This window comes from Bos javanicus, chromosome 13 (genome assembly GCF_032452875.1).
Source record: "Bos javanicus breed banteng chromosome 13, ARS-OSU_banteng_1.0, whole genome shotgun sequence".
Lineage (NCBI taxonomy): Eukaryota > Metazoa > Chordata > Mammalia > Artiodactyla > Bovidae > Bos > Bos javanicus.
The window spans coordinates 72,083,592-72,111,180 of record NC_083880.1 but is presented as its reverse complement, the minus strand read 5'-3'; the positions used below and the strand labels follow the sequence as shown (position 1 = coordinate 72,111,180).

At 49.4% G+C, this 27,589-nt stretch overlaps 1 protein-coding gene across 4 annotated transcripts; it reads right to left on the bottom strand.

Annotated features, from left to right (window-relative positions):
* Positions 1 to 744: 744 nt before the first annotated feature.
* Positions 745 to 26,106, bottom strand: SGK2 (serum/glucocorticoid regulated kinase 2). Of its 4 annotated transcripts, XM_061437635.1 has the most exons (15): positions 25,895 to 26,106; positions 20,092 to 20,335; positions 18,715 to 18,774; positions 18,113 to 18,162; positions 17,587 to 17,644; positions 17,295 to 17,378; positions 16,070 to 16,201; positions 14,922 to 15,034; positions 14,715 to 14,751; positions 13,576 to 13,662; positions 9,570 to 9,665; positions 8,677 to 8,832; positions 5,791 to 5,880; positions 3,410 to 3,616; positions 745 to 1,172 (listed from the first exon to the last, which is right to left on the bottom strand). In XM_061437635.1, exons 3-14 carry the CDS (start codon positions 18,748 to 18,750, stop codon positions 3,452 to 3,454), a joined length of 1,104 nt encoding a protein of 367 aa, XP_061293619.1. In that variant the 5' UTR covers positions 18,751 to 18,774; positions 20,092 to 20,335; positions 25,895 to 26,106; the 3' UTR covers positions 745 to 1,172; positions 3,410 to 3,451. The 4 variants fall into 4 exon arrangements, with proteins under 4 accessions (XP_061293619.1, XP_061293615.1, XP_061293617.1 ...); XM_061437631.1 differs by lacking the exon at positions 25,895 to 26,106 and having other exon boundaries at positions 20,092 to 25,865; XM_061437633.1 differs by lacking the exons at positions 20,092 to 20,335; positions 25,895 to 26,106 and adding an exon at positions 19,905 to 20,038.
* Positions 26,107 to 27,589: the final 1,483 nt, after the last annotated feature.

The following is a 27,589-nucleotide window of genomic DNA, read 5'->3' as shown; positions in this document are numbered from 1 at the left end:
AGGGAGCTCTGAGGGGCTGGAGCTGGGTAGACAGGCATCCTCGTTGAGCAGAGAAGAGAAAAAAGAATAGATCATTAAGGCCAGGGCTGGAGAAGGGCTTTTGAGCCGAAGGAATTGCGTTTGGAAAGAGCCGTCGCGAAAATGAGAAACTAGAGGGCGGTGACCACAAACGGGCCAGGCTTCTCCCCAGGGGAGCACTTGGTGGCTGCCTGAGGGAGCATGGATGTGTGTGCAATGCACCTGTCTCGCTGGCTCAAACTGATGAATGCAGAGACTTAAAGATTTTTGTTACAGTCTTCAGCAGGTGCAGAGTTTTAGGGTCTTAAAACACACACACACACACTCTTTCTTGTTGCCTTTTCTCAGCTACTGTCCCTACAAAGTTAAAGAGTAGAGAAGAGGGTGCTTGTGATTTCTCTTCCTGAGGATGCTGTCTTTCGGTACAAAATTGCGTAAATCCTGTTTGCAGTCAGTGTTCGCTAGAAAACAAAAAAAGTACGTGCCCGAAGAACTGCGCGCTCTACTGGAGACTGTAGAGAGAGCAAGGGCCCGAGAATCAGCGGCTTCCAAGTTCAATTCCTGGCTGTGCCTCGTACAGCTAGGTGACCTTGGGCAAGTCGCTTACTATCTCTGAGTGAGTGTTTATCTGTAAAATGAGATTAATAATTTCTAAATACTGGCGTAATGCATATGGTAGATAATGCATATGAAGCTCTGTGCTCAATAAACAGGTGTGAACAAATCTGATATTAAACAGATACTCATTTTTAATGAATATTCATAATTTTTTCATTTTTATTTTCTCTCCTGGTGAACATTTTGTGATTTTGCAGTCTTATAACAGATAGAACCTTTGGGTGTTTCACAACTCATAGCAAGTTGTGTACTTTGACAATACTATTTCCATTTCTGATGATTAGCGCTCTTGCTCTTGGCTCTGGGAAGTTGGGGGAATTTGGGCCTCTCTCTCATCACGTTCGACACTTGTCTCTTAGCGGACACTCTTAAGATGTAAATCAAATCAGAATGTTTCTTTCAGAATTCTCAGCACATGTCAAAGGGTAACTAGCTCTCCTTGACCCAGATTTGATTCCCAGTAGGTCATTGTGGTGTCATCGATGTGTTTTCCATGGTCTTCCAGCTTCATCCTCCATAATTCCTGGGGCAGGGCGCTGGGCAAACAAAAATGTAAGGCAAAGAGTGGGACTGAGTTAAAAGGAAAAGCCAATAAAATCACTAGCACACACTGATGTTGAAAAGAATGAAAGTTCTCCTCTTGTCCCCAGCTAATAGGACCACCCTGAAGCAGGTGATGAACTACAGTGAAAAGATTTCTTCACCGAAATAAGGCAGTATAAAATCCATCAAACAAGTGCGGAGTGTCCTGGACTCGTGTGTGTTATATGCTCACATTCTGTCCGGTCAGAATTGCTTTTGGAAATGGCTAATCACTAGGCCTGTACAGACCCTGCCTGGGCTCCCTATGGCCCTAGACTTGACAAGCATACAGAGGTATATGAGGTAGAGGTGTGTAAAAAGTGTTAGGTGCTCCATGCTACCTGACTCTGCAACTGCATGGACTGTACCCGCTAGGCTCCTCTGTCCATGAAATTCTCCAGGCAAGAATACTGGAGTGGGTAGCCATTCCCTTCTCCAGGGGATCTTCCCAACCCAGGGATCAAACCCAGATCTGCATTGCAGGCAGATTCTTTTCCATCTGAGACAGAAAAGGGAACAGAGAATTAACTTGGCAGCCAGGCTCAGACCGTGAGCATTCAATTGAATGCCTCCTCTTGGAAGACCCCGTTTCTCATTACCTGGCTTCTTCCAGCCAGTTCCTGGCTTGGCTCTGCTTAGAGATTTTGACAGCTACTCTGCTTGGACCTAACAGCCAGAGTGAGAGGCAGACCAGCACAAAGGTTACATGTGAGAGCCCCAGAGTAAGTTTATAGGGCTCCAAGTCCCAACTCTGGCCCTTATTAGCTCTGTGACCTGGCCCTTATTAGCTCTGTGACCTGGCCCTTATTAGCTCTGTGACCTCTAGGAAAGGTACAGCTTCTCTGTGTTTCTTCATGGGTAAAAAGGAGATTCCTACCTTAGGGTCATTTGGATGAAAGCTGGTAACAGACATGAAGAAGTCTAGCACAGAAACTGCATCAGTGTAGGCAGGTGTTCTGAAGCTGAGTTTGAGCAGTTAACTCTATTGACCACAGGATTTTTGCAGAAACTAACACCTGTGGCTGGCGATTTGTTTTGTAACTGATACTGATACGTCTCCTATTAATAACACGCAGGTGACAAAAGATATACTAACACGTCTCTGGTCAAAAATGGGTTAAGCAAAAGAAGGAGTGATTAACAGTATCAGAAGCTCTCAAAATCATTGGGAAAACTAGAGAGGGAGAACCCAGGATTCCCAGGGATGACACTGCAGCACGGATGTGATGAGGGAACTGGTGCTGTCAATAAGAGCATCGCTGCCACTTCTACACCAGGAACTCAGTCTTGTGGGCTTTGTTATCACAGCAGCCACATGAAAGAGAGCTCCCAGTTCCTTCCTTGAGCCAAAAATCTGATAACAGGTGCATCCTGAGGCCACATGCCTGGCCCGAGCTCCAGGGGAGGCTGGGAAAGTTAGTGTCTAGCATTTTCAGCTACGGTTAACTGGAGGAAGTGAATTGCCTCCCATCATGGCTCATAAAATAGGAGATTCCCTGACCGGGGAATAGATGCCAGGGGAATAGGCCGGGGTTCAGATGCCAGGCAGACAAACCTAATAAATGTGCAATACCACCCACCCAAAGAAAGACATCATTGACAAAGGAAAAAAAGTGGATGTTGGGTGATACCTTATAGGCTTGTTGCACCTTGGTCATTTTACACATTGAGATCAAAATCCAAACACCAAGAGATCCTCTGGTTAAGAGGTGCTGGTTGCCTACCCAACATTTTCCCTTCTCCCTTAGTGTCAGAACCCCTGCGTTATTGTGGGGAGTCATGTGCCCAGTTAATTGGACATATATCCCATCCTCCAGTGCAGGTAAGGTGGCTGGCTAGTGAGATGCAAGCAGAAGTCATTGGGTGGGGCTTCTCGGGAAGCTCTGTAAAGGTGCCCTTTTGCTCTTTCCTCCTTTTTTTCCTGCCCAGGACCCAGAAACAGTAGCTAGAGCTCCAGTACCATCTTAGGATAATATAATAATCCTAATAGTAGAAGCCACTTGCCAAGAATGACAGAGTGGAAATACAGAAAGCCTCTGATGACCTGTCGTACCAGCTCTGGATCACCTAACACCATCCTTCTTTTATGTGCTGGCGGGCGGGTGGGGGGTGGGGGGAGGTGGGCGGAAATCTTATTTAAGCCATTGTTAGTTTGGGCTTCTGTGACCAACAGCTGAAGGTAATTCCTTACAGATTTCAGGCTGGCTTTGGTGGTTTCACGGGAGCTTCTCTTCTAGCAATCCAAGATGGCATCATCATCCGGCGCATAGGAGAATCCTAGGAAGGCACTTGAGGCCCCAGAGCTGCTCGCCATGGTGTCAGGAGTGCAGCCAATGGACTTTGACACAGCTTCTTGCGTGAACTCTGGGTCAAAGTGTTTCAAGTCAGCAGGTCCTGCCTGTGAATATAAGCCAACGATGAGAAGGGAACACTGGGTCAGAGCTGCCAAAGGAGCCCAGAGCCCTGAGAGAGCTGTTAGATCTCCCCTCTGAGTGCTCCAGGGGCATCCTTCTTTAAGTGTCATTTTTTCATGCATTTACACTAGTCATCATGTTCCACAAGGTCCAGTAACCATTTACCAATTCCTCTACCTGCCTGGCCCCCTGCCTGCTCTACATCAACCCTCAATATGCTGCCGGTAGATTGTGACATGATGAAAGTATGAATCAAGAACCTAAAAATGTGCACAACAGATTCAGAGAACAATGAGTGGTTACCAGAGAGGAGAGGGGCGGGAGGAAGGGCAAAACAGGTGAAGGGGATTAAGACGTACAAACCACTAGGTATAAAATAAGTTACAAGGATGTAATGGACAGCACAGGGAACATAGTGAATAGTTTATAGTAACTCTGTATGGAGTATAATATATACAAATATCGAATTACTATGCTGTACACCTGAAACTAAAATAATACTGCAAGTCAACTAACTGTGGTGGTGGAGGTGGTTTAGTCGCTAAGTCGTGTCCAACTCTTGTGACCCCGCCAGGCTCCTCTGTCCATGGGATTCTCCAGACAAGAATACTGGAGTGGGTTGCCATTTCCTTCTCCAGAGGATCTTCCCAACCCAGGAATCGAACCTGGGATTCCTGGATTTCAGGCAGATTCTTTACCAACCAAGCAATGAGGGAAGCCCCAACTAACTATACCTCAACAATAAAAAATAAAATATATTCACATTCTTTGACTTGGTAATTCCCCATCTGGAATCCATCCTGAAATAATCGGAACTCTGGACAATTTGCAGCAACATGATGGACCTCGAGATTGTCATACTGAGTGAAGTCAGAAAGACAAATATATGGTATCGTTTATATGTGCAATCTAAAAAAATGATAGAAATGAACTTATTTACAAAACAGAAAAGACTCACAGACATAGAAAACAAACTTTTGGTTACCAAGGGGAACAGGGGAGGGATAAATTAGGAGACTGGGATTGACATAGACACACTATTATATGAAAGGTAACTAATAAGAACCTACTGTACAGCCCAGGGAACTTTATTCGGTGCTCTGTAATGACCTATATGGGAATGGAGTCTAGAAGAGAGTGGATCTATGCATGACTGTTTCACTTTACAGCAGAAACTAGCCTAACATTATAAATCAACTATACTCCAATTAAAAATTTAATTAAAAAATAACTGGACAAAGACATGAACTTAAAGTTATTAATCCATTATGATAAAGAAAAAATGGTAATAACCTAAAGTTCACCGTTAGGAACATGGTGGAATAAATTATGTTACCGACATAGGGTTGAAATATTATACAGCCACTTAAAATCATAGTCTTCTGTGACTTAGGAAAATGATGACATAGTTTTAGCAAAAAGAGGGAGGAGATGAGATCTATCTATATACATGAATTATGATCTCTGTTGGGGGAGATGATATCTGTATCTGTGTATGAACTATGACCTACATAAAAAACAGAAAAAAATATCTGAAACATGCCAGTGGTGCGTGCTTTCTCTTGGGTGGTGAGATAATACGCTCTTTCTTCTTAATGCTTTAAATTTATTTTATTTCTTGGTCGTGCTGTGCAGCACACAGGATCTTAAGTTCCCTGACCAGGGATCAGACCTGTGCCTGCTGCAGCGGAAGCTTAAAGTCTTAACCAGTGGACTGCCAAGGAAGTCCCTCTCCGTGATGATTTAAATGTCTCTGTTTTACACACTTTCTACAATAAATACATGTCATTTATTACCAGGAAGAAAGCTAAACATAGGAAAAAAAATCGTCACAGGACTCGGCTCTGTCTGGGTGTGCTCCATGACACAGAACACTTTAAAAGCTGTAAAGCGCTTTGCCATGAGGGTTATTGGTATTGAAAGTAAAGGGAGGCAACCTGGCTCCTCATAAAGAGCTGAACTGGCAGTCAGGACTTCCGGGTTCCGGACCCAATTCTGCCTCTGGCTTACAGGATAGCCTTGAACAAATCACTGAGCTTCTTGGACCCTCGGTTCTCCCATCTGTAGGAAGAGGCCAGGCCAGGATACCCTCCCCAGGTACCCTCCAAGCTTCCACCAGTCCTGGGAACCCAGAAGCCAGAACGTGATGGCCTCTTACCACATTTGGGTTGAAGGGTGGAGTCAGCCTCTTGTGGTACAAGTCATCCCAGTTTATGGGGCTGAAGAACACATGGCTCTTTATCTCAAGCTGTGGGAAGAAGGTGATCAGTAGCAGTCCTCTCCATTGGCGCTCCCACCCCACCCCACATGCCTCGGAGCTCCAACTGTATTGGCAGCCGGTTGTCTAGCCCCAAAATCTTTACTAGGAAGGTAACTTGCTGGCTGGTTTCCTGGAACAAAGGAGTGTCTGCAATAAGACCTCTCCCCTTAGCCATTATCTCAAGCCCAGACCTTTTCCCTGTAGCATCTGTTTATTCCACAGCTATTTATAGAGCACCTACCCTGTGCCGTACTAGGCTGTAGAGGTATGTCAGTGAGAAAGAGAGCAGACCCTGCTCTTGGAGGGTCCTGGGGAATCTTACTCCACTCTCTCAGTGCATCCGGACTCTCCCAGAATTCTTTTTTTTTAAATACACTCTTTTTTTTAAAGTCTTTATTGAATTTATTACAATATTACTTCTGTTTTATGTTTTGGTTTTTTTGGCTGCAAAGAATGTGGGATGTCAGCTCCCCAACCAGAGACTGAGCCCACATTCCCTGCATTGGAAGAGGAAGTCCCAACCATTGGGCCACCAGGGAGATCCCTCTTCCAGAATTCTAGACAGAGAAATAGACGAAATCAACTCACTAAGGAAGATTTGAGAAATAAAGCCCCAAGAAAAGCTGCAGTTTCGCAAAGATCCAGAATTAAGGATTCAGCCTTGGGCATGATTCATCTCTTCTTTCCTAATCCAAACTAATGTTGACAAAAACTTCCGCCTTTTCCAGCAGAGCCCTCCCTCTCTCTATGTCTCTCAAAGAATGATTCTCTAACTCTGTGTATCTGAACTCCCTGGGGAATTGTTAACAAGCCAGATCCCAACTATTTCTAGAACACCCACAAAACTGGTAACGCTTGTTACCTCAAAATTTTAAAAACTAGGTAGCTGAAGGGACTTTTTCTGAATATCCTTTGAATCTTGATCTATGGGAAAGTACACCTTATTTTAAAAATCACATTTTTTTAGGATGCAAATTTCCTCTGGGAAGGAGGGACCTGTCTTCATGAAAGCCTTTTCTTTAAACTGTCCAGGGATGGGTAGGCAAAAGCCTTAAATGTTGTTAAACTTCACGGTATCTGGCATATAGGATAGTTTGTACACTTAAAAAGCACTTTCTACATGGCAGGCACTAGCCTAAGTGTTTGCTTATGTTATTTGACCTTCATAAGAGCTACGAACTGGGTGCTGTTACTATACATGGGAAGAAACGTTAAAGCAGGGGCTTCCCAGGAGGCTCAAACTTACTGTTTGAGAATCTGCCTGCCAAGAAGGAGACGTGAGAGATCCCCTGGAGAAGGGAATGGCAATCCACTCCAGCATTCTTGCTTGGGAAATTCCACGGGCAGAGGAGCCTGGCAGGCTACATTCTCTGGGGTTGCAAAAGACTTGAAGGTGACTTACCAACTAAACAACAACAAAGAGAGCTTAAGCCATTTATCCTGCCTCTAGTGCTTGATGGAGAAAGGATCTGAATCCAGGCAGTCTGTCTCACAGTTCATGCAATCCCAACTACTTCGCTAGAAGAACAAACTTCTATGGAGAAAAGTACTGTGATCTTCTTATAAATCCAAATGATCTTTTGTTAAGTAGAGAATGTATGATTATTTTTTAAATTTTGCTCTTTTTTTTTTTTTTTTAAGCCATGAACTTATTTGGAGAACAGACTGTGAATTCTTCATCTCTCTATTCAGATGTCCAGCCTGGGTCCTGGCAAGGGGGAAGTGCTCAGATATTTGTGAAAAGCAGTTTAGTTTGCTCTCTGTACAGAAGCCAGAGGAATTTGTCAAAACTTAACCGGGAGCCTCCACTCTCCTGCTCAGCATATACTGATTAATCAATCGTCTAATTATCTCTCTCTGCCTTGCTCCTCCTGCAGGACTTTTGCACACGCTGTGCCCTGTGTCTGGGATGCCTCCTCCCAGTTCTTTCCCATCCTTCAAATCTCAGCTCAATTGTCACCTCCTCATAGAGGACCTCCCTGACCGTGCCAGTGTGAATTTCCCCCATTATTGTCTATCTCTGCTCATAGTTCATGTCTTTCTGAAACAGGCTGGAACCTGGGACCCTTTACCAGAGTGTCTCCACTTGAACTTAGACAGACACCCAGAGAACTGTCTCATCCAGCAACAGAATACAAAGAAACGATAAGGGATGAAAAAGAACTGCATGCATGCGCAGTTGGGACAAATTAAGAGCTGTAAGATACAAAAAAGCCAAAAACCAACTGCCCCTTCTGGGGTGCTGGGAGAAAAAGCAGGGTACTGTGCGTGAACCCTGCACACAACACCACCAAGGGGGTGGGCAGACCACCTAAGCCACTTCTGCCTGACCCCTAGATCTGCCCTTACCCTCACCCCATATAATGAATCAGTCCGCCCTCCTTGGAGAGCCAACAAGGGCATGTGTTACTTATTTCTGCTCCCTCATCCTACCGCACAAGTCCCAGTAAAGACTTGCCTGCATTCCTGCCTGGCCTCTTAGCATAGTCACACTCTATAATAATTTATGTTTGTTCGTCTACCTTTCCCTCATAAACTTAAGGGCAGAGACCCAGTCTAACAAATCCTAGCATTTAGCTCAAAGCCCAGCACATAGTAGGTGCTCCATAAATATTGGTTGACTAGAAGCGTTAGATTGAAGGAAATAAACAGCAGCAGCTGTGAATCTCTGAATGGGTGAACTAGCAGTGCCTGGCTTTAGGGAACTGCTAGATGTGTGACACTGCTTCTGGGCTGCCTCAGCAGGAGGCTGAGAGCCCAGCACTCCGCTGGCAGGTCACCTACAAAATCTGTTTTGGAGCCCAGCCGCTGCCTCTGGTCTTTGTGGAGCAGGGCTTGCAGGAGGTCGCAGGCAGCCACCGTCCGGCCCCCGGGAATCCGTAGAGGCTGATGCAGAATATTCTCATACATCTGGGATACGTCTTGGCTGTAAAAGGGCGGCTGGTGAGAGAGAGGCAGAGAGATGGGAGGATCATCCATGCTAAAGTGGGCACAGTTCTCAGAGACACTTAGAGCAAAGCGGGGGTGCAGCTGGAAGGATTCAGCCAGACCTGTGTCTTGTGCCATGGCTCACGTGGCAGAGTGGAGAGAGACAGAGACCTCTGGGCGTCCAGCACAGTGGAGAGGCTCCAGGGAAGGCTGAGAAGTCTCTCCCCTCCAGCATGAGGCTTGTGGACCTCTCCAGGTGCCCCCTCTATCCCACGTCTCTTAATCAAGCTTGTGCACCAGCTTCACATTTTGCAAAGTTAACAGTTTCTCATCATCATTTTATTCCAGCCTTATGATGGTTATGAGACATATTGTCATTTTTCAGACGAGAAGCACAGGCAGTCTAGGATTGGATCCAGGGGCTAGTTCTACCACCTCCCAGGACTGTGACCTCTTTGAGCCTAAGTTTCCCTCTTAGTAAAATAAGAACAACCTCATTTCCTGCAGTGCCCGCGTCCAAAGGCTGTTTTGAGGCACCAAAGGAGTAACAGATGAGATAGTATATTATAAAGTGTGGAACTGACATTATTGGAAAAAAATATACTTTATCCTCGTATTCATGTTTGCATCACCCTTTTTGAGCTTGTAGAGAAGAGGTGGCTCATTCAACAACTTGAGGAGCCTGAGGAGGCCACACAAGGGAGAGATCCACCCCCCATCTCTTCCAGAATCAGCCCTACCCCACTCACCAGGCCATGTAGCATCTCATAGAGCACCGCTCCCAAGCACCACCAATCCACTGCCCGATCGTAAGGCTCCTTACGGAGCACTTCTGGAGCCAAGTACTGTTGAGAGAAAACACACTTATTTGAAAGACACTCAGCTTCCATCTCCCCATTTGTAAACAAGGTACTTGGAGGAAAAGATCACCAGCAGCTGATTCTGCTGTGATATTTACTTAACTGTGCATGTGTTCATTCAGCATCAGTTCATCAAAGACCTGCTTTGTGCAGGACCCTTTGCCAGTGTGCTGAGGACGTAGAGGAAATCTGGCTGGACTGCCCTGTACAGATGTATATGTTGTGTACCACACAAGAGCACCAGCCAAAGGGGTAAAGAGGGTTGCAAGCCTGGCTGTGATCAACTCACCAAACCATAACCCTAGTACGACTGTATCTGGCAACTTGGGTGCACGTGTGCTAAGTTGCTTCAGTCATGTCTGACTCTTTGCGACCCTATGGACTGTAGCCCGCCAGGCTCCTCTGTTCATGGGATTCTCCAGGCAAGAATACTGGAGTGGGTTGCCATTTCCTTCTCCAGGAGATCTTCCTGACCGAGGGATCAAACCACATCTCTTATGTCTCCTGCATTGGCAGGCAGGTTCTTTACCACTAGCTGCACTTAGGAATCCCCATCCAGCAACTTGGGGCTTCCCTGGTGATCCAGTGATTAAGAATTCACCTGCCAGTGCAGAGGACACAGGTTCAATCCCTGGTCCAGGAACTAAGATCCTACATGCCACAGGGCAACTAAAACTGTATGCCACAACTCCTGAGCCCATGTGCCCTAGGGCCAGGGCTCTGCAACAAGAGAAATCACCCCAATGAGAAGCCCAAGCACCACAACAAAGAGTAGCCCCTGCTTGCTGCAACTAGAGAAAGCCCATGCGCAGTAATGAGCAGCAGCCAAAAATAAAATAAAATACAAAATAAATAAACAGGAAACATTTTATAATTAGTCTGCCCAAAGGGAGTGCCTTTAATATGCTCAAAAGCATCCAAGTGATGTCTTGGAACTAGGAAAGCCCTGGGGATACTCAAAGGGCAGTTGGAAGACTCACAGATGAAGTATAAGTCAGTGTGGCCCGTATTTGCACAGGTGACCTTAGTAACGGAGGGATGGAAAGGAGTCAGGAAAGAGGAGGTGGCATTTGAGTTCCTACTGACAGCTGAATGCATGCTATATATCTGCACCTCGCACAAGTAGAGAACCTTAGGCAGAATTGTGCTTCCTGCAGACCCAAGGGCTTGGGAACCTCTTAGGCTGGGGTCTCTACCACCAAGGAAAGAGGCCTCAGTAACAGACCAAGCCACGCTGAGACTGCATGGGTGTGGAGAGGGGCAGGGAGTTACCCAGACCTAGTCCCATGAAATTAAAAGACGCTTACCCCTTGGAAGGAAAGTCATGACCAACCTAGACCCATATTAAAAAGCAGAGACATCACTTTGCCAACAAAGGTCCGTCTAGTCAAGGCTATGGTTTTTCCAGTGGTCATGTATGGATGTGAGAGTTGGACTATAAAGAAAGCTGAGCGCCGAAGAATTGATGGTTTTGAACTGTGATGTTGGGAGTCCTCTTGAGAGTCCCTTGGACTGCAAGGAGAACCAACCAGTCCATCCTAAAGGAGACCAGTCTTGGGTGTTCATTGGAAGGACTGATGTTGAAGCTGAAACTCCAGTACTTTGGCCATCTGATGCGAAGAGCTGACTCATTTGAAAAGACCCTTATGTTGGGAAAGATTGAGGGCCAGAGGAGAAGGGGACGACAGAGGATGAGATGGTTGGATGGCATCACTGACTCAATGGACACGAGTTTGGCTGGACTCTGGGAGTTGGTGATGAACAGGGAGGCCTGGCGTGCTGCACCTCATGGGGTTGCAAAGAGTCGGACACAACTGAGTGACTGAACTGAACTGAACTGAACTGAACTGAGTCCCACTGAATGTGTGTCCCCAAACAGGTCGCTGAACCTCCAAGAATGTTGGTGTGCTTATCCCACATAATGGAACTGCAGAATCTCTCCCTAGGGGCTGTGTTAAGGACATAGGCGAGGAACTTTCTTGATGGTCCAGTGGCTAAGAGTTCTCCTTCCAATGCAGAGGACGTGGGTTTGATCCCTGATGGGGGAACTAAGATCCTACATGCTGCAGGGCAACTGAGCCTGCGTGCTGCAGCAAGAGAAGCCCCCTCACTGCAACTAGACAAAGCCCGTATGCTGCAACAAAGAACCAGCGCAGCCACACACACATAAAAAAGACACCTGCTAATATATGTGCTGGCCCTTAAACAACTGTGAACAACTGAGCAACTGTGGCGTCTCTTGTCTGTGTTCCCCGGCACCACGGCAGTGCCTGAGTCATGGAAGAGATGACCTGTTAGAGCCACATGTCTCCTACATGATCCATCTGCTCCTGGCAGTAGCCAAGGAAGGGATGGTTGGGCTGGCAGGGCTTTGGGAGGCCAGTTCTGTCCAGCGAACACCCTCCCAGACCCAAACACAGACAACTACTCCTGGTTAGAGAGGTTATCTCCTAAACCCAAACAGAGAAGGCTCAGCTGAAATCTGAGACCCAGATTCTTAAGCTTATGGGAAAAAAACAAAAGCTGAAGTCTTGGGCCATGCCAGCTCGAGAAGGCTCGCCAGCCCTGCAGCCTCAGACCCCCACCCCCGACCCAGACATCCATCCAAGCAGCTAGAAACCCCTTTGGGTTCAAGGTCCAAGGTTCAATGCTGGTAGAAGTTTAAGGAACGGCTTTTAACCCCAAAGTTGCAGGGAGGCCTTGGCAGGACAAAGAGACATGTATGAATGATTGCTGAGATTCACAAATTTTAACCCTCCAGGCTCTTAGTGGCTGGAAGAAAGAGGGAGATTGGTATCTTTACACTAGATCTTAACTGTCAGGTCAGGCCAGGGCCTCCTATGCACATAGACTTCACGCTGCAGGGCAGTGCTATCTAACACAGTAACCACTAGCCACGTGTGACTACCAAACATTTGAAATGTGGCCGAGCTAAGCTGAGAGGGACAGTAAGTGTAAAACGCATACCGGATCAAAGGCTAAGTTAGAAAAAATAAAACAAAGTATTTCAACAATTTTATGTTGACTGTATATTGGCATGATACTATTTTGTATTGCTGTTGTTTAGTCACCAAGTCATGTTTGACTTTTTTTTTTTACATGGTTTTTTTTTTTTTTTTTGGCTGCATTGGGTGCATTTGGCTGCACTAGGTCCCTAAGGGATCTAGTTCCCTAACCAGGGATCGAACCCATACCCACTGTTTTGGGAGCCCACAGTCTTAGCCATTGGACCACTGGCGAAGTCCCACATGCTGGTTTTTTTGTTTGTTTTGTTTTAAATTATCAAAGATTACAATTGTACAATATGGAGAAGTATAGAATAAAATACAATTATTGGAGGACAATTGCTCTACAATATCGTGTCCGACTCTTGCTATCCCATGCACTGTAGCCCACCAGGCTCCTCTGTCCATGGGATTTTCCAGGCAAGAATACTGGAGTGGGTTTCCATTTCCTCCTCCAGGGGATCTTCCCGACCCAAGGTTCAAACCCGTGTTTCCTGCATTGGCAGGTGGATTCTTGACCACTAAGCCCCCTGGGAAACCCACTATTTTGTATGTGTTGGGTTAAATAAAATTCATTATTAAAATTGATTTCATCTTTTTCTTTGTGAATGTGGATTGCTGGAAATTTTAAAACTGCATATATGATTTGCATTTCTGTTTCTATTTCTGTTAGACAGCCCTGTTGCAGAGGTTCACAAGCCAGGTCCCAGAAGCCCCCAGAGCTGGTCCGCCCATGACACAGATGAGGAAACCAAGGCTCTGTGTGCAGTCAGCTCAGGGGAAGTGCTTGGGGGAAGGAGTGAGCCCCTCTGCTGTAACCTGGTGGCTCCAGTCAGGAGCCATGGCCTCACCCATTTCCTGCCTCACCCCTCCCAGGAGGTTTAGCTTACCTCGGGGGTACCACAAAACGTGGATGTGGTCTCCTCGGGTTCTACACCCTCCTTGCAGAGGCCAAAGTCTGTCAGCACCACGTGTCCCTGTAGAGGAGGGAGGGCAGGCGTGGGAGGGTGATCTGAGCCAAAAGGATGACCAGGTCTAACCCTAAAGCCCAGATGCCACATCCGGGGCATGGCTGTGGGGTCTGTGTCCCTGGCACAAGCCCAAGATGGAGGCTTCACTCACTCCATGCTTCTAACTTGGATGCCAAGAACAGCACAGGGATGGGGAGACGGCATCGTACTGTCTGCCCTCAGCTCATCACCAACTCACGTCCACACCCAGCAGTTCCAGAATGTCCCTGCTGGAGGGGCCTGGTGGCAGCAGCCCCCTTAATGGAGTAGGGGGTACCCAGAGAACAGAGAGTGAACACACTTTGTGGCTGAGCAAGAGGGTAGCTGGTGGAGGTCATGATGTGAGTGGATACTGCCAGGCTCTGCCCAGATCCCCTCTTTAGGATGTCCTGCCCATCCCCTACGCTGGACCATTGCCCTCATCCAAAGTCATGCCCCTCTCAAGGGGCAATCCCCATCAGATGACTGGCCAGTACAGTGGCGCAGACGCCCGCATCCTTGCCTCAGTTTGGAACAGTTCTAGAGAGCCATCCCAGCTGGGGTGCACCCCAGCCTTGGAAGACCAGCTGAGGTCTCACTTGCAACTGCAGAGCAAGTGTGTGCAGTGCAGATGTGCTGCTTCCTCTGCCCAAACCTGCCCGTCACCCCTTAAATATGTTCCCCAATAACCTTCGGCATCCTACACTCCATTCCAGAGTCTATTTCCAGGGAACTCAGTCTAAGACATGGAAGCACTACAAAATCCTCGAGCTTCTGTGTAACACTACCCCTGCCCCACCACAGGCCTCGTATACACACTCATGAACACAAGTACATGCACATCCATGTACACACAGCAAACATTTACATGCATGTACACAGTCATAGGCACACATGCACACATACACCTGAATGCGTCCCTAGCCATATGCACGCATGCACAATGCATGCACATGCACATATATTCATGGGCACACAGCACACACGTGCAACTATGTGCATGCACACACACACACACACACACACACACACACACTAACCTGGCAGTCCAAGAGAATGTTTTCTGGTTTCAGGTCCCTGCAGACATTGAAAGAAAAGGGCACTATGATGTTGAAGCCACGCCAGCCCTCCTCCTCAGGCAGAGGACCAAGTTCACTGGGATTTCATCAGGATCTAGGGATCCACACACCCCCTGGCTGTTGGGGCAGAAGGGCCAGGCCTGGCTCTGTGCCACAGGCAGGCCTCACCTGTAAATGATGTTGAGGGAGTGCAGGTAGCCAATGGCGCTGGCCACCTCGGCGGCGTAGAACCGGGCCCGGGGCTCCAGGAACCGGCGCTCCCGCTGCAGGTGGAAGAAGAGCTGGAGGGGGAGGAGGTGTGTGAGAGGGCTCCTGGGGGGCTCCAGCTCCACAGATGCAGGGTTGGAGGCAGCTGGGCAAGTCACCCCCTCTTAAAGCTACAACACCATCATACAAGGAAGGGCATGCCAGCCATCCTACAGAGCTGGCAAAGCGTCAGCAGGAAAGGTGAATTAACAAAAATGGAGCCCCTACTGTGTGCCAGGCTCCAGCCGCACCCTAATACACCTCTACTTTTCTTTTATTCTCCTGACTACCTTCCAGGTTTCAAGTAGGAGGCCAGTTTCACGGAAAAGGAAACTGGAAGTATCAGAGCAGCCAGGTGACTTGCCCAAGGTCACGGACTATAATTGGCAGAGCCATGATTTGAACCTGAGTGGGTCAGACATGTGCTTTTCCTCTATCCCATGTGATAAAATGATTATGATGGTCAAACTGAGCCCAGGTTAGACCTGCCCCTGGGCCAGTTGCTTCTGTCTAATTTACTGGCAAAGAAGAGTCCTTCACACCTCCACCAGGGAATTTAGGGATGGAGGACACAAAACTTCCCTCTTGGCATCAGGCTAAAGAGCATGAGGTCACACAGGTTAAATCTGGGGTCACTGAGAAGGGCCATCTTGCTCAGAGAGACAGAGGAGGGAGCCCAGCTTTTCCCAGCTGTGCTTCTGGGTCACCAGGTGGCCCCAGATCACAACCACAAAGACTGCTCATTCCCATGCAGTGGTCTATGGTGTAAAATGGGTAAAATTAGAACCACTGACCACAGAGCTCCTCCAACGTTGACCTTTCCCAGGTCCACTGAAGGGATTCTGGGCAGCTTTGCGTGGGAGTCAAGAAATGAAAATGGCTGGGAGTCAGACAGACCTGCCTTCAAATCCTGGCTCTGCCAAGTGCATGCAGGGTAGCCTTGAGCCAGTGAGTTACCTCCCCGAGCCTTGGTCTTTTCAGCTGCAAAACGGGTCTGTGGTAAGGATGAGGGGAGATCATTCCAGAACCTGGTGCACCGTGGGTACATGGGATGCGCTCGGGTCACCCACCTCTCCCCCGTTGACGTAGTCCAGCACGAAGTAGAGCTTCTCGGGTGTCTGGAAGGAGTAGCGCAGGCCCACGAGGAAGGGGTGGCGCACATTCTTCAGGAGCACGCTGCGCTCTGCCATGATGTGGCTCTGCTGCAGAGTTACGAACACACACACACGCATGCACATGCACACACACACACACACACACGGGTCACGTTACCACCCACGCGCCCACCCTGCTCAAATCCCCACCATGGCTTCTCACTGCCCTCAGGCCCAAGCCCGGGGGGCCTTGCCCAGCATTCAGGGCTCGAGTGGTCCACCTCATCCCCCACCAGTGCAGCTGGGTGCAGCTCCAGCCCTGGGTCCAAATTCCCTGCCCCCTCACCCCAGTGCAAGTGTTAGTTGCTCAGTCTTTTCTGATTCTTTCACCAAACCCCACGGACTATAGCCCTCTCGGGCGCCTCTGTCCATGGAATTCTCCACTCAAGAATACCGGAGTGGCTTGCCATTCCCTTCTCCAGGGGATCTTCCTGACCCAGGGATTGAACCCAGTCTCCTGGCATTGCAGGCAGATTCTTTACCATCTGAGCCACCAGGGAAGCCTCAACAAAGCTGCAAGATGACTGAATAGATGAGTTCCAAGGACAAGCTCTCAGAGAAAAGAAGGCAGGCACTATGCACATCCAGGCCTCTGTTCCTGTTCCCCTGCCTGGACGCCTCTTTTCAGATCATCAAAAGCCTATCTTCGAGGCTGCCTCCTTCACCAAGACCTGCCCCGTGAGCTCCTTTTTAACCTTAGTTCCCTCTCCTGAGTCCTCTGACTTAACATTCCATCCTTCCTCGGGTCCTGTTCTGTCTTTCTCATGGAGTTGGCGTTAGAGAGACTCAAATCAGTGGAAGCATCTAGAACTCCTGGAAGGCTGTGGCCTGAAGGGCCTTTGGCGAGCCTGAAGTGCGACCCCCACATTGCACAGGTGGGGAGGCTGGCACTAACAGGGCTGAAGACTGGTTCGCCATGGAGCCCTGGATCTTCAGGGGAAGGCAGAGGGCCGGGCCGGGGCCACCTGCAGGCCCACCAGGCGAGGCGGTTAGCCTGCCTTCCTGGAGAGGGGCCAGCATCCCACCCAGCCCCCCTGAGCTGGACCACCTCTATGCTCAGAGTTGGATCCATCATTGGAAGCCACCTGAGGCTGGGGGTCAAGAGGCAGGAGAGGAGATGCCTGGGCCCAAGCCCTGGTACCTCTTTCTTCTTTAAGATGGACTTTTTCTGCAGCACCTTCACTGCGTAGAACATCCCGTCGGACTTGTGCTTGGCCAGGAGGACCTGAGCAGGAGGACAAATGCAGAACCCGCAGGTGACTACTCCTCTGGGCTTTGGGTTTCTTGATGGTGGTGCAGACCTCCAGTTCCAGCCGTGTGCCCATGATTCTGCAGGTTGTAAGCTCCCACTTTGCACACGCGAGTGACAGCAGGGGGTGGAAGGGGCCGGAAAGGGGGGAAACCCAGGCTTCCCGTGCTCGCAGGTCACTCACCTTCCCATAGTTTCCTTTGCCAATGACTTTGAGGAAGTCAAAGTCCGTGGGCCGGGCACTGGGGCAAGAGGAAGGGACACGGGTCAGCATTTGCCAGCTCGGGAAACCAGGTACATTAGTTCAAATCAGGGCTTCTCTTTAACTTTGAAGCTGGAGAAGGCCATGTTTTTCCAGCCAAGAGGGTCTTCTCAGACTGGCTCCTGCCTCTGAGGATCTCACAATGGAGTAAAAAACGGGCAAGAAATGGAAAAAACCAAACACAACCACATAGAAGGCAAGGACTCTGGCCTCCAAAGACAGAGAAGCGCCTGGAGGGTGGGGGGCTGCTAATAATTCAGGCTTCAGGGGGATATTCCAGCCACAGGGCTCAGCATGAGAAGAGGCTGGGGAATCAGTGGGAAATAAAGCTGGGGGTTGGTCCTGGGCTCAGATGGCAGAGGGTCTTGATGCTGAATCAGAGAACTTGGGTTGTATTCCCAAGGCAAGGGGAGCCAGGCAAGAAAGGGATTGAGAGACTGGAACTCACTTTGGGTTGGCAGAAGGCCCCAGGTTGATATTCCCGTTGGCCCTCGGGGGCTAAAGACATTTAAAGAAAGAGGTGATTAAGATCAGAGGGTCCCGACTCCTTGGCCTCCTCCCTTCCCCCTGGCCCAAGCCCTGCTCCCTTTTCCAACATCTCTGCTAGCGTGCCTGCCTTCTTTCCTGCGTCCCTTTCTCCTTTCCTTCTTTCCATCCATCTACCAACCCACCCAACCATCCACATCTCACCTGCTTCTCATGATAGCCTTGGGAAGCCACTGGCTGTTGTACCAAATGTGAAGGTAAGAAAACTGAGACCCAGCAGAGAGCCGTCGGAGGACTTACAGGCAGCCGTGCTGGCACAAGAATACAGGTGGCCTTGGGGCCAATCCCATAATTTTTCCACCTCACTTACTTTTTGAAGCTCTTGACCAAGTATCTTTTCTCTTTACCCTGCAAATGGCCTGATTCCATGGGCTCACAGTGATATCGGTGGGCATCCCAGTACTGGGACCATTCACCTGGCTGACGAGGATCTCCCTGGGTTTCCTCGGCCTTGGGAGGAAGGAAGCCCCATGGTGGTGGCTGGGGGAACCAAGACCCACCTACCTGCGGACTGGGGGTCCCAGCTGGGCTTGAGTCCATGCTGTAGCAATGATCAGGCACGCTCTGGGGACGCAAGGAGGAGCAGGATAAGGGAGGTGCTGCTGGGGAATTAGTGTCGCCTGTATAGGGTGTTAGGCACTGCTGCTCTGTCCTCCCCTGCCTGACTCCCTGCACCTGCCCTAGGCCAGCAATCCCTGTCTGGGACAAGAAATGATGTCCTCTGGGCCCAGCCTCTCTAGTCAAACATCTCAGGAGGGAAGGAGGGAGAATGGTCAGGGGTGGCCCTTCCCAGGCTGAGTCTTTTCAAGCACTGGGGATGGCCAGGGCAGCTCTGATGTCTGGGAAGGCCAAGGCTGGAAGGACTCTTGCAGGGCATAAAGTCTGGACTCTTCCTCCCATTTCAGAGGCGGGGAGCCTGAGGCCTTGAAAGGGACTTGCCTAGGGTCCCACAGCTTGCGAGGGGCAGGCTGGGCTCCCCTGGACCCTATACAGGCATGTTGCCACCCTGGATCCCTAGAGAGAGCCCTGGGTTGGGTGCTGTGTTGACTATCATGTCTCAGCCACAAGCACTTCTGCCTAATGTCCCTGGAGGGGCAGCTGCCTTGGGGACCTTGGGCCAGAATCATGAACAGACCCATGAGCAAGGAGCTAAGACACTTCAGTCGTGTCTGGTTCTTTGCGACCCTATGGACTGTAGCCCTCCAGGCTCCTCTGTCCATGGAACTGTCTAGGCAAGAATACTGGAGTGGTTGCCATGCCCTCCTCCAGGGGATCTTCCTGACCCGGGGATAGAACTCGCATCTCTCACATCTCCTGCATTGGCAGACGGGTTCTTTACCACTAATGCCAGCTGGGAAGCCCCTGGCTGTGTCTGTTTGAGATAAAACAGTGGAGAGTGTGAACAGCGGTCTGTGTTACCAGGAGCAGGTGGAGGACGCTTATATGTCCAGGCCCTGGCTTGGCAGGCCCAGGACCCCACAGCCCCACCCTAGACTGGAAAGTCAAGAGCAGAAACTGAGATTGCTCTTGGGGATTGCTGGGTACTGCGCCTCCTGAGATCACAGCTTTGGCCTGCAGTGGGGCCCGGGCTGCTGTAGAGACCACTCATCTTTACAAGGGGGCCCTGGAGCAACCACCCCCTGGTCTTCTCGGGAGCTGAGAAAGTGACCACAGGGGAAGCGAGGGAATTTTACCTGTCCAGGCTGCTCTGGGAGGCCCAGCCCCATGGAGCTCTGAGAAGGCGAGCTGCAGAGCTGCCCAAATACGGAGCATAGCCTGGCTTCAGCCGAGCCCCGAGTCCGTGCTCCTGCAGCCCACACCCCTCCTGGCCGGGCCCTGACAGCCGCTCTGCCAGGCCCTTGCCTCCCCGGCCCCACGTACCTGCACAGCCTGCAGAGAGGCCGCTGGGAGAAGCCGTGGTGGGAGCCGGAGGGTGGACAGTGGACAAGAAGCCCTCTCTGTTCTCCCAACAAGGGCCGAAGTGTCTGTGCCTGGCGCTGGCCCGGCCCCGGCACTCAGCTTGGAACTCCCGGCCGCGGCGAGGGAGCTGTTGATGTCACGCGGGAGCCAGCAGGGCTTAAGAAGGGACCGAAGTCCTCTGTTCCCTCGGGGACATCGCCTCCCCCTGGGGGGTGTGGGTAGAAGGGCGTGAGCAACAGCTGCAGGAGAGCTGGGGTGATGCTGGGGCTTGTTGGAATGCACATGAGTGTGTGGGGTGCGGGTGTGTGTGCAGGTGTTCCATGCAGAGATGTGTGTCTGTCTGTCTATCTGGTGTATCAGTGTGTCCCTGCGTGTCAAGGTGTTTGTGCAGCAGTGTGACCACGTTTGTGTGATTTTGTCGGTGCGTCTGTACATTGGTGACTGGTCTGTGTGTCTATGTGCTTCAATGAGTCTCTGTGTAGTGTAGTGTGTGGACACGGCAGTGTGTACCTCTATACATGTTAACATGTTGTGTCCATGTGTGTATCTATGAATACATATGTGTGACAGTGGTTTTTGTGGATTGTGTTCGTATTGGTGTTTATCAGTAAATCTGTGTGTGTGTGTGTGTGTGTGTGTGTGTGTGTGTGTAGGGGGCCTGTCTGGGAGGACATATGCTCCCTGGGGCCTACCCTGGCCCACTACAGACCATCTGGGGCTGAAGATGAAGTTCAGAGACCTGGGAGCACTTTGGCTCCCAAGAACCTGCAGGTGCTTCAGGTCTGGGTGTCTGGTTTGATCAGCCTGGCCTGGTCTTTGCTGAACACTTGGACTTTGGGGTCCTTCCCGATGGCCCTCCAGGTTCTGACTGCTGTCTCCAGAGCAGGACTGGGAGCTGGCACTCTTTGCTGCAGTGCTGCAATGCTTGCACCTGGACACACCTCTCCTCTAGCAGCAAAATACAAAGAAACTGTATGGGGCTAAAAATAACTGTGTGCATGGGCAGATGGGGCAAATATCTGAACCCAAAGGATACAAAGAAACCAAAAAATCCAACTGCCACTGTTGAGGAGCAGGGTGCTGTGCATGCCTCCTTCACTCAATACCACTTAAGGGTGGGGGCAAGATACCTAAAGCTACTCTTTCGGCCTGACCCTTGGACACACCCCTGTGCTGTGCTTAGTCGCCCCCTTACATCCGATTCTTTGCGATTCCATGGACTGTAGCCCACCAGACTCCTCTGTTCATGGGGATTCTCCAGGCAAGAATACTGGAGTGGGTTGCCGTGCCCTCCTCCAGGGGATCTTCCCAACCCAGGGATCAAATCCAGGTTTCCCGCATTTCAAGTGGATTCTTTACTGTCTGAGCCACCAGGGAAGCCCAAGGATACTACAGTGGGTATCCTATCCCTTCTTCAGGGGATCTGGCCAACCCAGGAATCGAATTGGGGTCTCCTGCATTGCAGGCATATTCTTTACCAACTGAGCTACCACGAAAGCCCCAGACACACCCCTACTCTCACCCATACAAGGAACAAGCTTGTCCCCCACTCAGGGAGTGAGCAAGCAAGAGGATCTATTGTTTGTTCTTGCTCCCCCTGCTGCAACAGGGGCCCCTGTCTGAATTTCTTGCCTGGTCTCTGGTCAATTTCTATCATTGTGAAGATCAAGAACCCTGGTCAGTATCACCAGGAAGCAGGGTCCCAGCAGCACCCTGGTGCATGATGGCCTGGTGCAATAATCAGGTACTCACAGGGTATCTCTCAAGGAGGTTATACGGGGTGTTCTGGGGAATGAAGGAGTTGACAGGGCCTGACACGGCCCCTGTTCTTCTGGAACTTTCTGTGTGGCTACCACATGCCACACTCAGACCTCTGTAATTCACCACAGTGTGGGGATCTATGGAGCTGGGGCCAAGGGGGCTCATCAGAAAGGGACTTGAGCCCATTGGCCTTGGTGGTGGGGGGGTTCTCTGTAGGATTTGATGTAGGTGGGGGCAGTTATCCAAGAAAAGCCCAAGTGAACAGTATCAGAGCCTTTCATTTTTAAAGAAAATGGAAATGTTGAACCAACACACAGATGGGCAGGATATTATGTTGACAAAACATAACGCCCAGAACAAGGTCATTTCTTTTCAATGACAAGACCCTGATGCAGCCTTCATTTAGGAGCACTGCTTAGAACAGGAAAACAATAATGAAAATAATAGTAACCTCAAGGGCCAAGCGTAGGGTACATCAGAATACTCGCTGACCGTAATAGTTCCCTCTCTGGGACTTACATCCTGAGAGACTGTCCCATTGATAAGTTCCCTTTTCAGCTAAACTCCTTGGAATAGTTGTCTGGACTCAGTTCCTATTCCCTCTTCCTTTCCTCTCTTGGAGCCGTTCCAAAGAGGCTGTTATCCCAACATGCCCCCAAAAGAATAGACCAGTAACCTCCACGTGCCACAGCCAGCTATGAACTCTTTGTTCTCATGTCATTCAGTGTCCTGAGGATATGACCCCCTCTTCCCACTTGGCATTAGAATCTGCTGGTTTTCCTCCTACTTCACCAACTGCTTTTTCTCCATCTTTTCCACTGCATTCCCTCTTTTTTTACCCTGAAACACTGGCCTGGCCTTTCTCTATACTTGTTCCCCAGTTGACAGCAACCAGTTTAACAGATTTAGGTGTCGACTAAACTCCACAATTCCCAAACTCATCTCTCTAGTTCTGATACACTCCTGACTCTGGATCCTCTGACACTTCACCAGTTAGAGGTCTAGAGGCACCTAACTCTTAACGTGTCCAAAATGAAAGTCCTGACTTGCATTCTTTCCACTCTCCCCAGCCTGCTCCTCCATTGGCATCTATCCCCGAAACGGTACTTCCTCCTACTCAAAGGTTCGAACCAGCAACTAAAATTCATCCTAGAAACTTTGCTCCTTCACCCTGCATCCACCACTACACCATAAAATCACCTTAGACTTTACCTTCAAAATCCCACATATATGTGGGATCTAGAAAAATGGTACAGATGAGCCTATTCGCAGGGCAGGAATAGAAACACAGATGTAGAAAATGGACATGTGGACACAGTGGGGGAAGGGGAGGCTGAGATGAATTGGAAGATTGGGATTGACATATATATACTGCCATGTGTAAAACAGAAAACTAGTGGGAACGGGCTATAAAAAAGCATAGGAAGCCCAGCTTGCTGCTCTGTGATGACTCAGATGGGTGGGATGGCGGTAGGTAGGAGGGAGGTCCAACAGGGAGGGGATGTATGTACGCATATGGCTGATTCACTTCATCATACAGCAGAAACTAACATGACACTGCAAAGCAATTGTATGCTAAATAAGTAAATAAATGAAACTAAATATATCCAGACACCACTGCTGCAACCAGCTGGCCCTGAGCCACCATCATCACTTGCATGGATTATCCCACTCACTTTCCCACTGTGTTCCTATTTCTTACTTGACCCTCTACAGTCTTTCTTCACCAAAAACCAGAGTGACCCTTTAAAACTGGAAGTCAGATCACGTGACTTTGTTGCTCAAAAACTCCAGTGTACTTGCCACCAAATTTAGGATTAAAATCCAGTCTTTACCACAGTCTAGGAGATTCCACGTGACCTGGCTCCCACTCCCTCTCCTCCTTGGTCTCCAGGCGCTTCCTTTCTCTGTGCTCCAGCTCCTTCTTTGCTGTCCCTCAGAAACACGGAGCACCCTCTGACCTCCTGCCCCTTGCCCTTACATTTCCCTGTGCTTAGAATACCCTTCCTCCAGACATCTGCATGATCGCCTTCCACTCATATCACAAAGCTCTCTGCTCAAACATCACCTCCCAGAGAGGCCCTTTCCATGACCGATTGTCCTGGTTAGGGGTTTCCCGGGATGTGAGACTTTCCATGTTTCAACCCGTACAATCCTGGGCAAACCAGGATGGTTGAACACTCTGCAATACCAGTCCCACCCGTTCCTCATCCACATTTTTTTGCTTTATATTTTACTGTATAACACATCACTCTCTGACACCTTATCTTACAATGCTTTGTTTATTTTTTGTCTTGAACTTGAACATTGGCTCTGCAAGGGCAAAGACTACTCTCATTCACTCTGAATCTCTATCATCCAGATCGGAGCCTGGGATAGGGCTGGAGCTCAGTACATATGTGACTAATGAATCAAGGGATGAATTGATAAGATAAACTAGAGTACATCTATAATTTGGAAAATCACTCACTTAAAAAATGACATATTGGCCTATGTAAACAGAAATGGGAACATATACGCGAAACAATGTCAAGGCAAAAAAGCAGGTTTCCAAATGGTAGGTGACCAATGGTAGGTGACTTTGTTAAGAAAATAAAGACATAATGCACATAACCACCAAAGAAAGGCTGGAGAGACATGACCCAAGGTGACAGTGGGGGTAGGTTATCTTAGTTATCTTTTTATCTCTGTACCATTATGTAAAAATTCTCAAGGTGTTGCTGTTCATTTACTACTTGGGTACTAAGTCCTGGTGGGAACTTTGGCTCATTGCCCACCACCACACTGTCCCATGACCTTGACTGTGGTGCCCACACCTGAGCAGTTCTCAGCCTCTTTCTCTCCCACACCACTGCCTTCTGATTTTCCGACCAGAGGTTGAATGAGCATCAGCATTTTCTCCCAGCTCTTTAGACCTACAGAGACCCCTGCAAACTCTCAGGAGGTGGTCCAAGTTCCCCTGAGAGCCCTCAAGCCTGTTTCTTCCTCTACCTTGCCCCAGCCTAGATGTGCACCCTTCTGCGCCATCACTCCATGTTCCTGCCCTCATCTTCCTGGACATGTTGGATGCAGTGGGAATGGGGTGGTGGTGGTCACACAGTTCCCTCTTTTTGGAACACTCTCTCAACCAACCGATCAGGTCTGCTCCGCTAACCCTTTGCATCTGTCCTCACCAGCCTTTCCCATAAGCTTCACCAGACCACCCCCAACCCCATGAACCCTACTCCCTTCCTTGTGCCCACTTCTGTTACTACACTGTCTTCACTTTACTGTCGTTTATTCATTTGTAAGCCTGCTTGCCCAGTGCCTTGCAATGACATACCAGTGACATTACATACCACTTTGGCCTTATTTTGTTTCTGCAGTGCCATGGGTTAAGAACTATCATCATTCTTGTTTTGAAAAGGAAGAAACAGGCACAGAGAGGTGAAGTGATGTGACTCAGACATCTAGGCAGCAAATGATATAACTGGGATTTGAACCCAGCCAGTCTGACACCAAAGCCCATGGCCTGGAATTTCAGGGAGAAGTTAGGAATTTAGAAAAGGAAGGAAGGGGGACTTCCCTGGCGGTCCAGTGGTTAAGACTCTGCACTTCCAATGCAGGGGGTGCAGGTTCAAGCTCTGGTTGGGGAACCAAGTTCCCACATACTGCGTGGCACCGCCAAGAAATTAAACAAACATTAATTTTTTTAAATTAAAATAAGGAAGGAATGAAGTTATTTGGAAGGAAGCAAGGATGAAATGGATTGGTTAGGAAGGAAGAAAGTTAGGCAGCACAGGTAGATGATTAGTTGAGAGGGAAGGAAGGAAAGAAGGGAAGAAGGAAGGGAGGGAAGTGATAGGAAGAAGAAATGAAGGAAAGGAGTTAGGGAGGAGGGTGTCGGAAAGGAAAGGAAGTCAATACGGTAGTTAGGAAGGAAATCAGCTAGGTAGCTAGTTTCCCGTTTTGGCAGACGAACACGTTGGCAGGCAGGTGTCCTGCTCACGGTGGAGTCACTCACCTGAAAAAAACTAGGTCCCAGCTCAGGTCCTGGGCTGCAGCCCCATACCCAGCTCTGCCTTCCAGTCTCTCTGCATGGTCCCTCTGACCCACAACCCAATCCTGACTGCCCGAACAACCTTCCCAGGCAGTAGCGACCTGTCACCCACTCTCTCAGGCTCCCAAACCAGCTGAAGTTCAACCTTCAGCCGTGCTGGCTGGGCACTGGCTACCGGGCTTTCCGGTTACTAATTAACCGCTGGACCTGAATCATAATGCTGGCGGTGCTCACTGGCTCCTCCACTGAGCCCTGCCCTGGGGACCGTCTTTTAAAAGGTACAGCACAGCTTACGTTATGTGACCTTGGGCAAGTGACTCCAGCTCCCGGAACGTCGTGTGAATCTGTGATGATGCCCAACAGGGAGGGGCTCTGAAGTCCCTTTAATGCTGTCACATTTCACTCTCTGAAATCTTGCCCCCACCAACCCCACCTCCAAGCCCTGCTGAAATCGCAGCCTTCCCTGATTCCATTAGCAGAGTCACTATCCCTTTTGCTTAGAGTCTGAGAAATTGACCAAGGAAGGTGCTTGTTCTGCACAGTTCTCACTAATGGGGACCACCAGCCTCTTTGATTAGCCCAATCGTGGATCCGTCTGGGGAGGAGCAGCTCATTTGCCCACTGTGCCAGCCTGACCACCTGATACTCCTGGCACTGTCTTGTGTTGAGCCAAATCCTGGTTCCAGAGCTCACTTGCCCCGGCACTGCCTGGGCACCCATGTGGGAGGAGCACCCTGTCTGAGTGGAGACCCGTGCCCCACTTTTCCCTTTGGAGAACTGAGATTCAGGAACCAGGGCTCAGCTCACCCCAGGCTTTGTCCTGTTTGATCGGTAGCTGCCCAGACCGAGTGTTCTAACTCAGGGCAGGGGTGGAGCTTGGATTGCTGGACAGGTGAACAAAGCTTTGCCCTGTGTCCCTCTTCATAGCAGGGAACTCAGAGTCTGACTGCCATGCTGCCTCCTTTGCTGCCTTTTTTTTTTTTTTTAATTAAAATGTCAACAGGCCTTCCCTGGTGGCGCAGTGGTTAAGAATCCGCCTGCCAATGCAGGGGACATTGGTTCGATTCCTGGTCTGAGAAGATCCCATATGCTTTGGGGCAACTAAGTCCTTTGCCACAACTACTGAGCCCAAATGCCTAGAGCCTGTGCTCCACAATAAGAGAAACCCGCGCACAGCAACAAAGACCCAGTGCAGCCAAAAATAAATTTTTAAAAATGTCAACAACTTCCCAGTCATTCCAGTGCCTTAGAAACTGGTGAATGTGCTCTCGACAGCTCTGCATGCCTCGCTCCTCCACCAGCACACACGGCAGCAGTTGCCTGGCTTTGGCCCAGAGAGGGGCAGCGGCCGGCTCTAGGGCACTGAGCAAATCAGGGCAGAGCCCAGGGTCCTGCCCCTTTCCTGGGCTGAGCTGCTCCTCCTCTGCCAACCTCCTCCTCTCTTCCAGCCAGTTTGAAAAAATCCCACAAGATGGTATTGCATAATCAGTATGGAAGCATTCCAACACACTGAAGACCTTGAAATAAAAAGTGAAAACTTCTCCTCCAGCCTATCTTCAATCTCATTTCCAGAGATAACTGCTATTAACTCAAAGGTGACTTTTCATCCAGACTTTTGCCTACACCTTCATTTGCATATCTCATCCATCCCACCCCCAA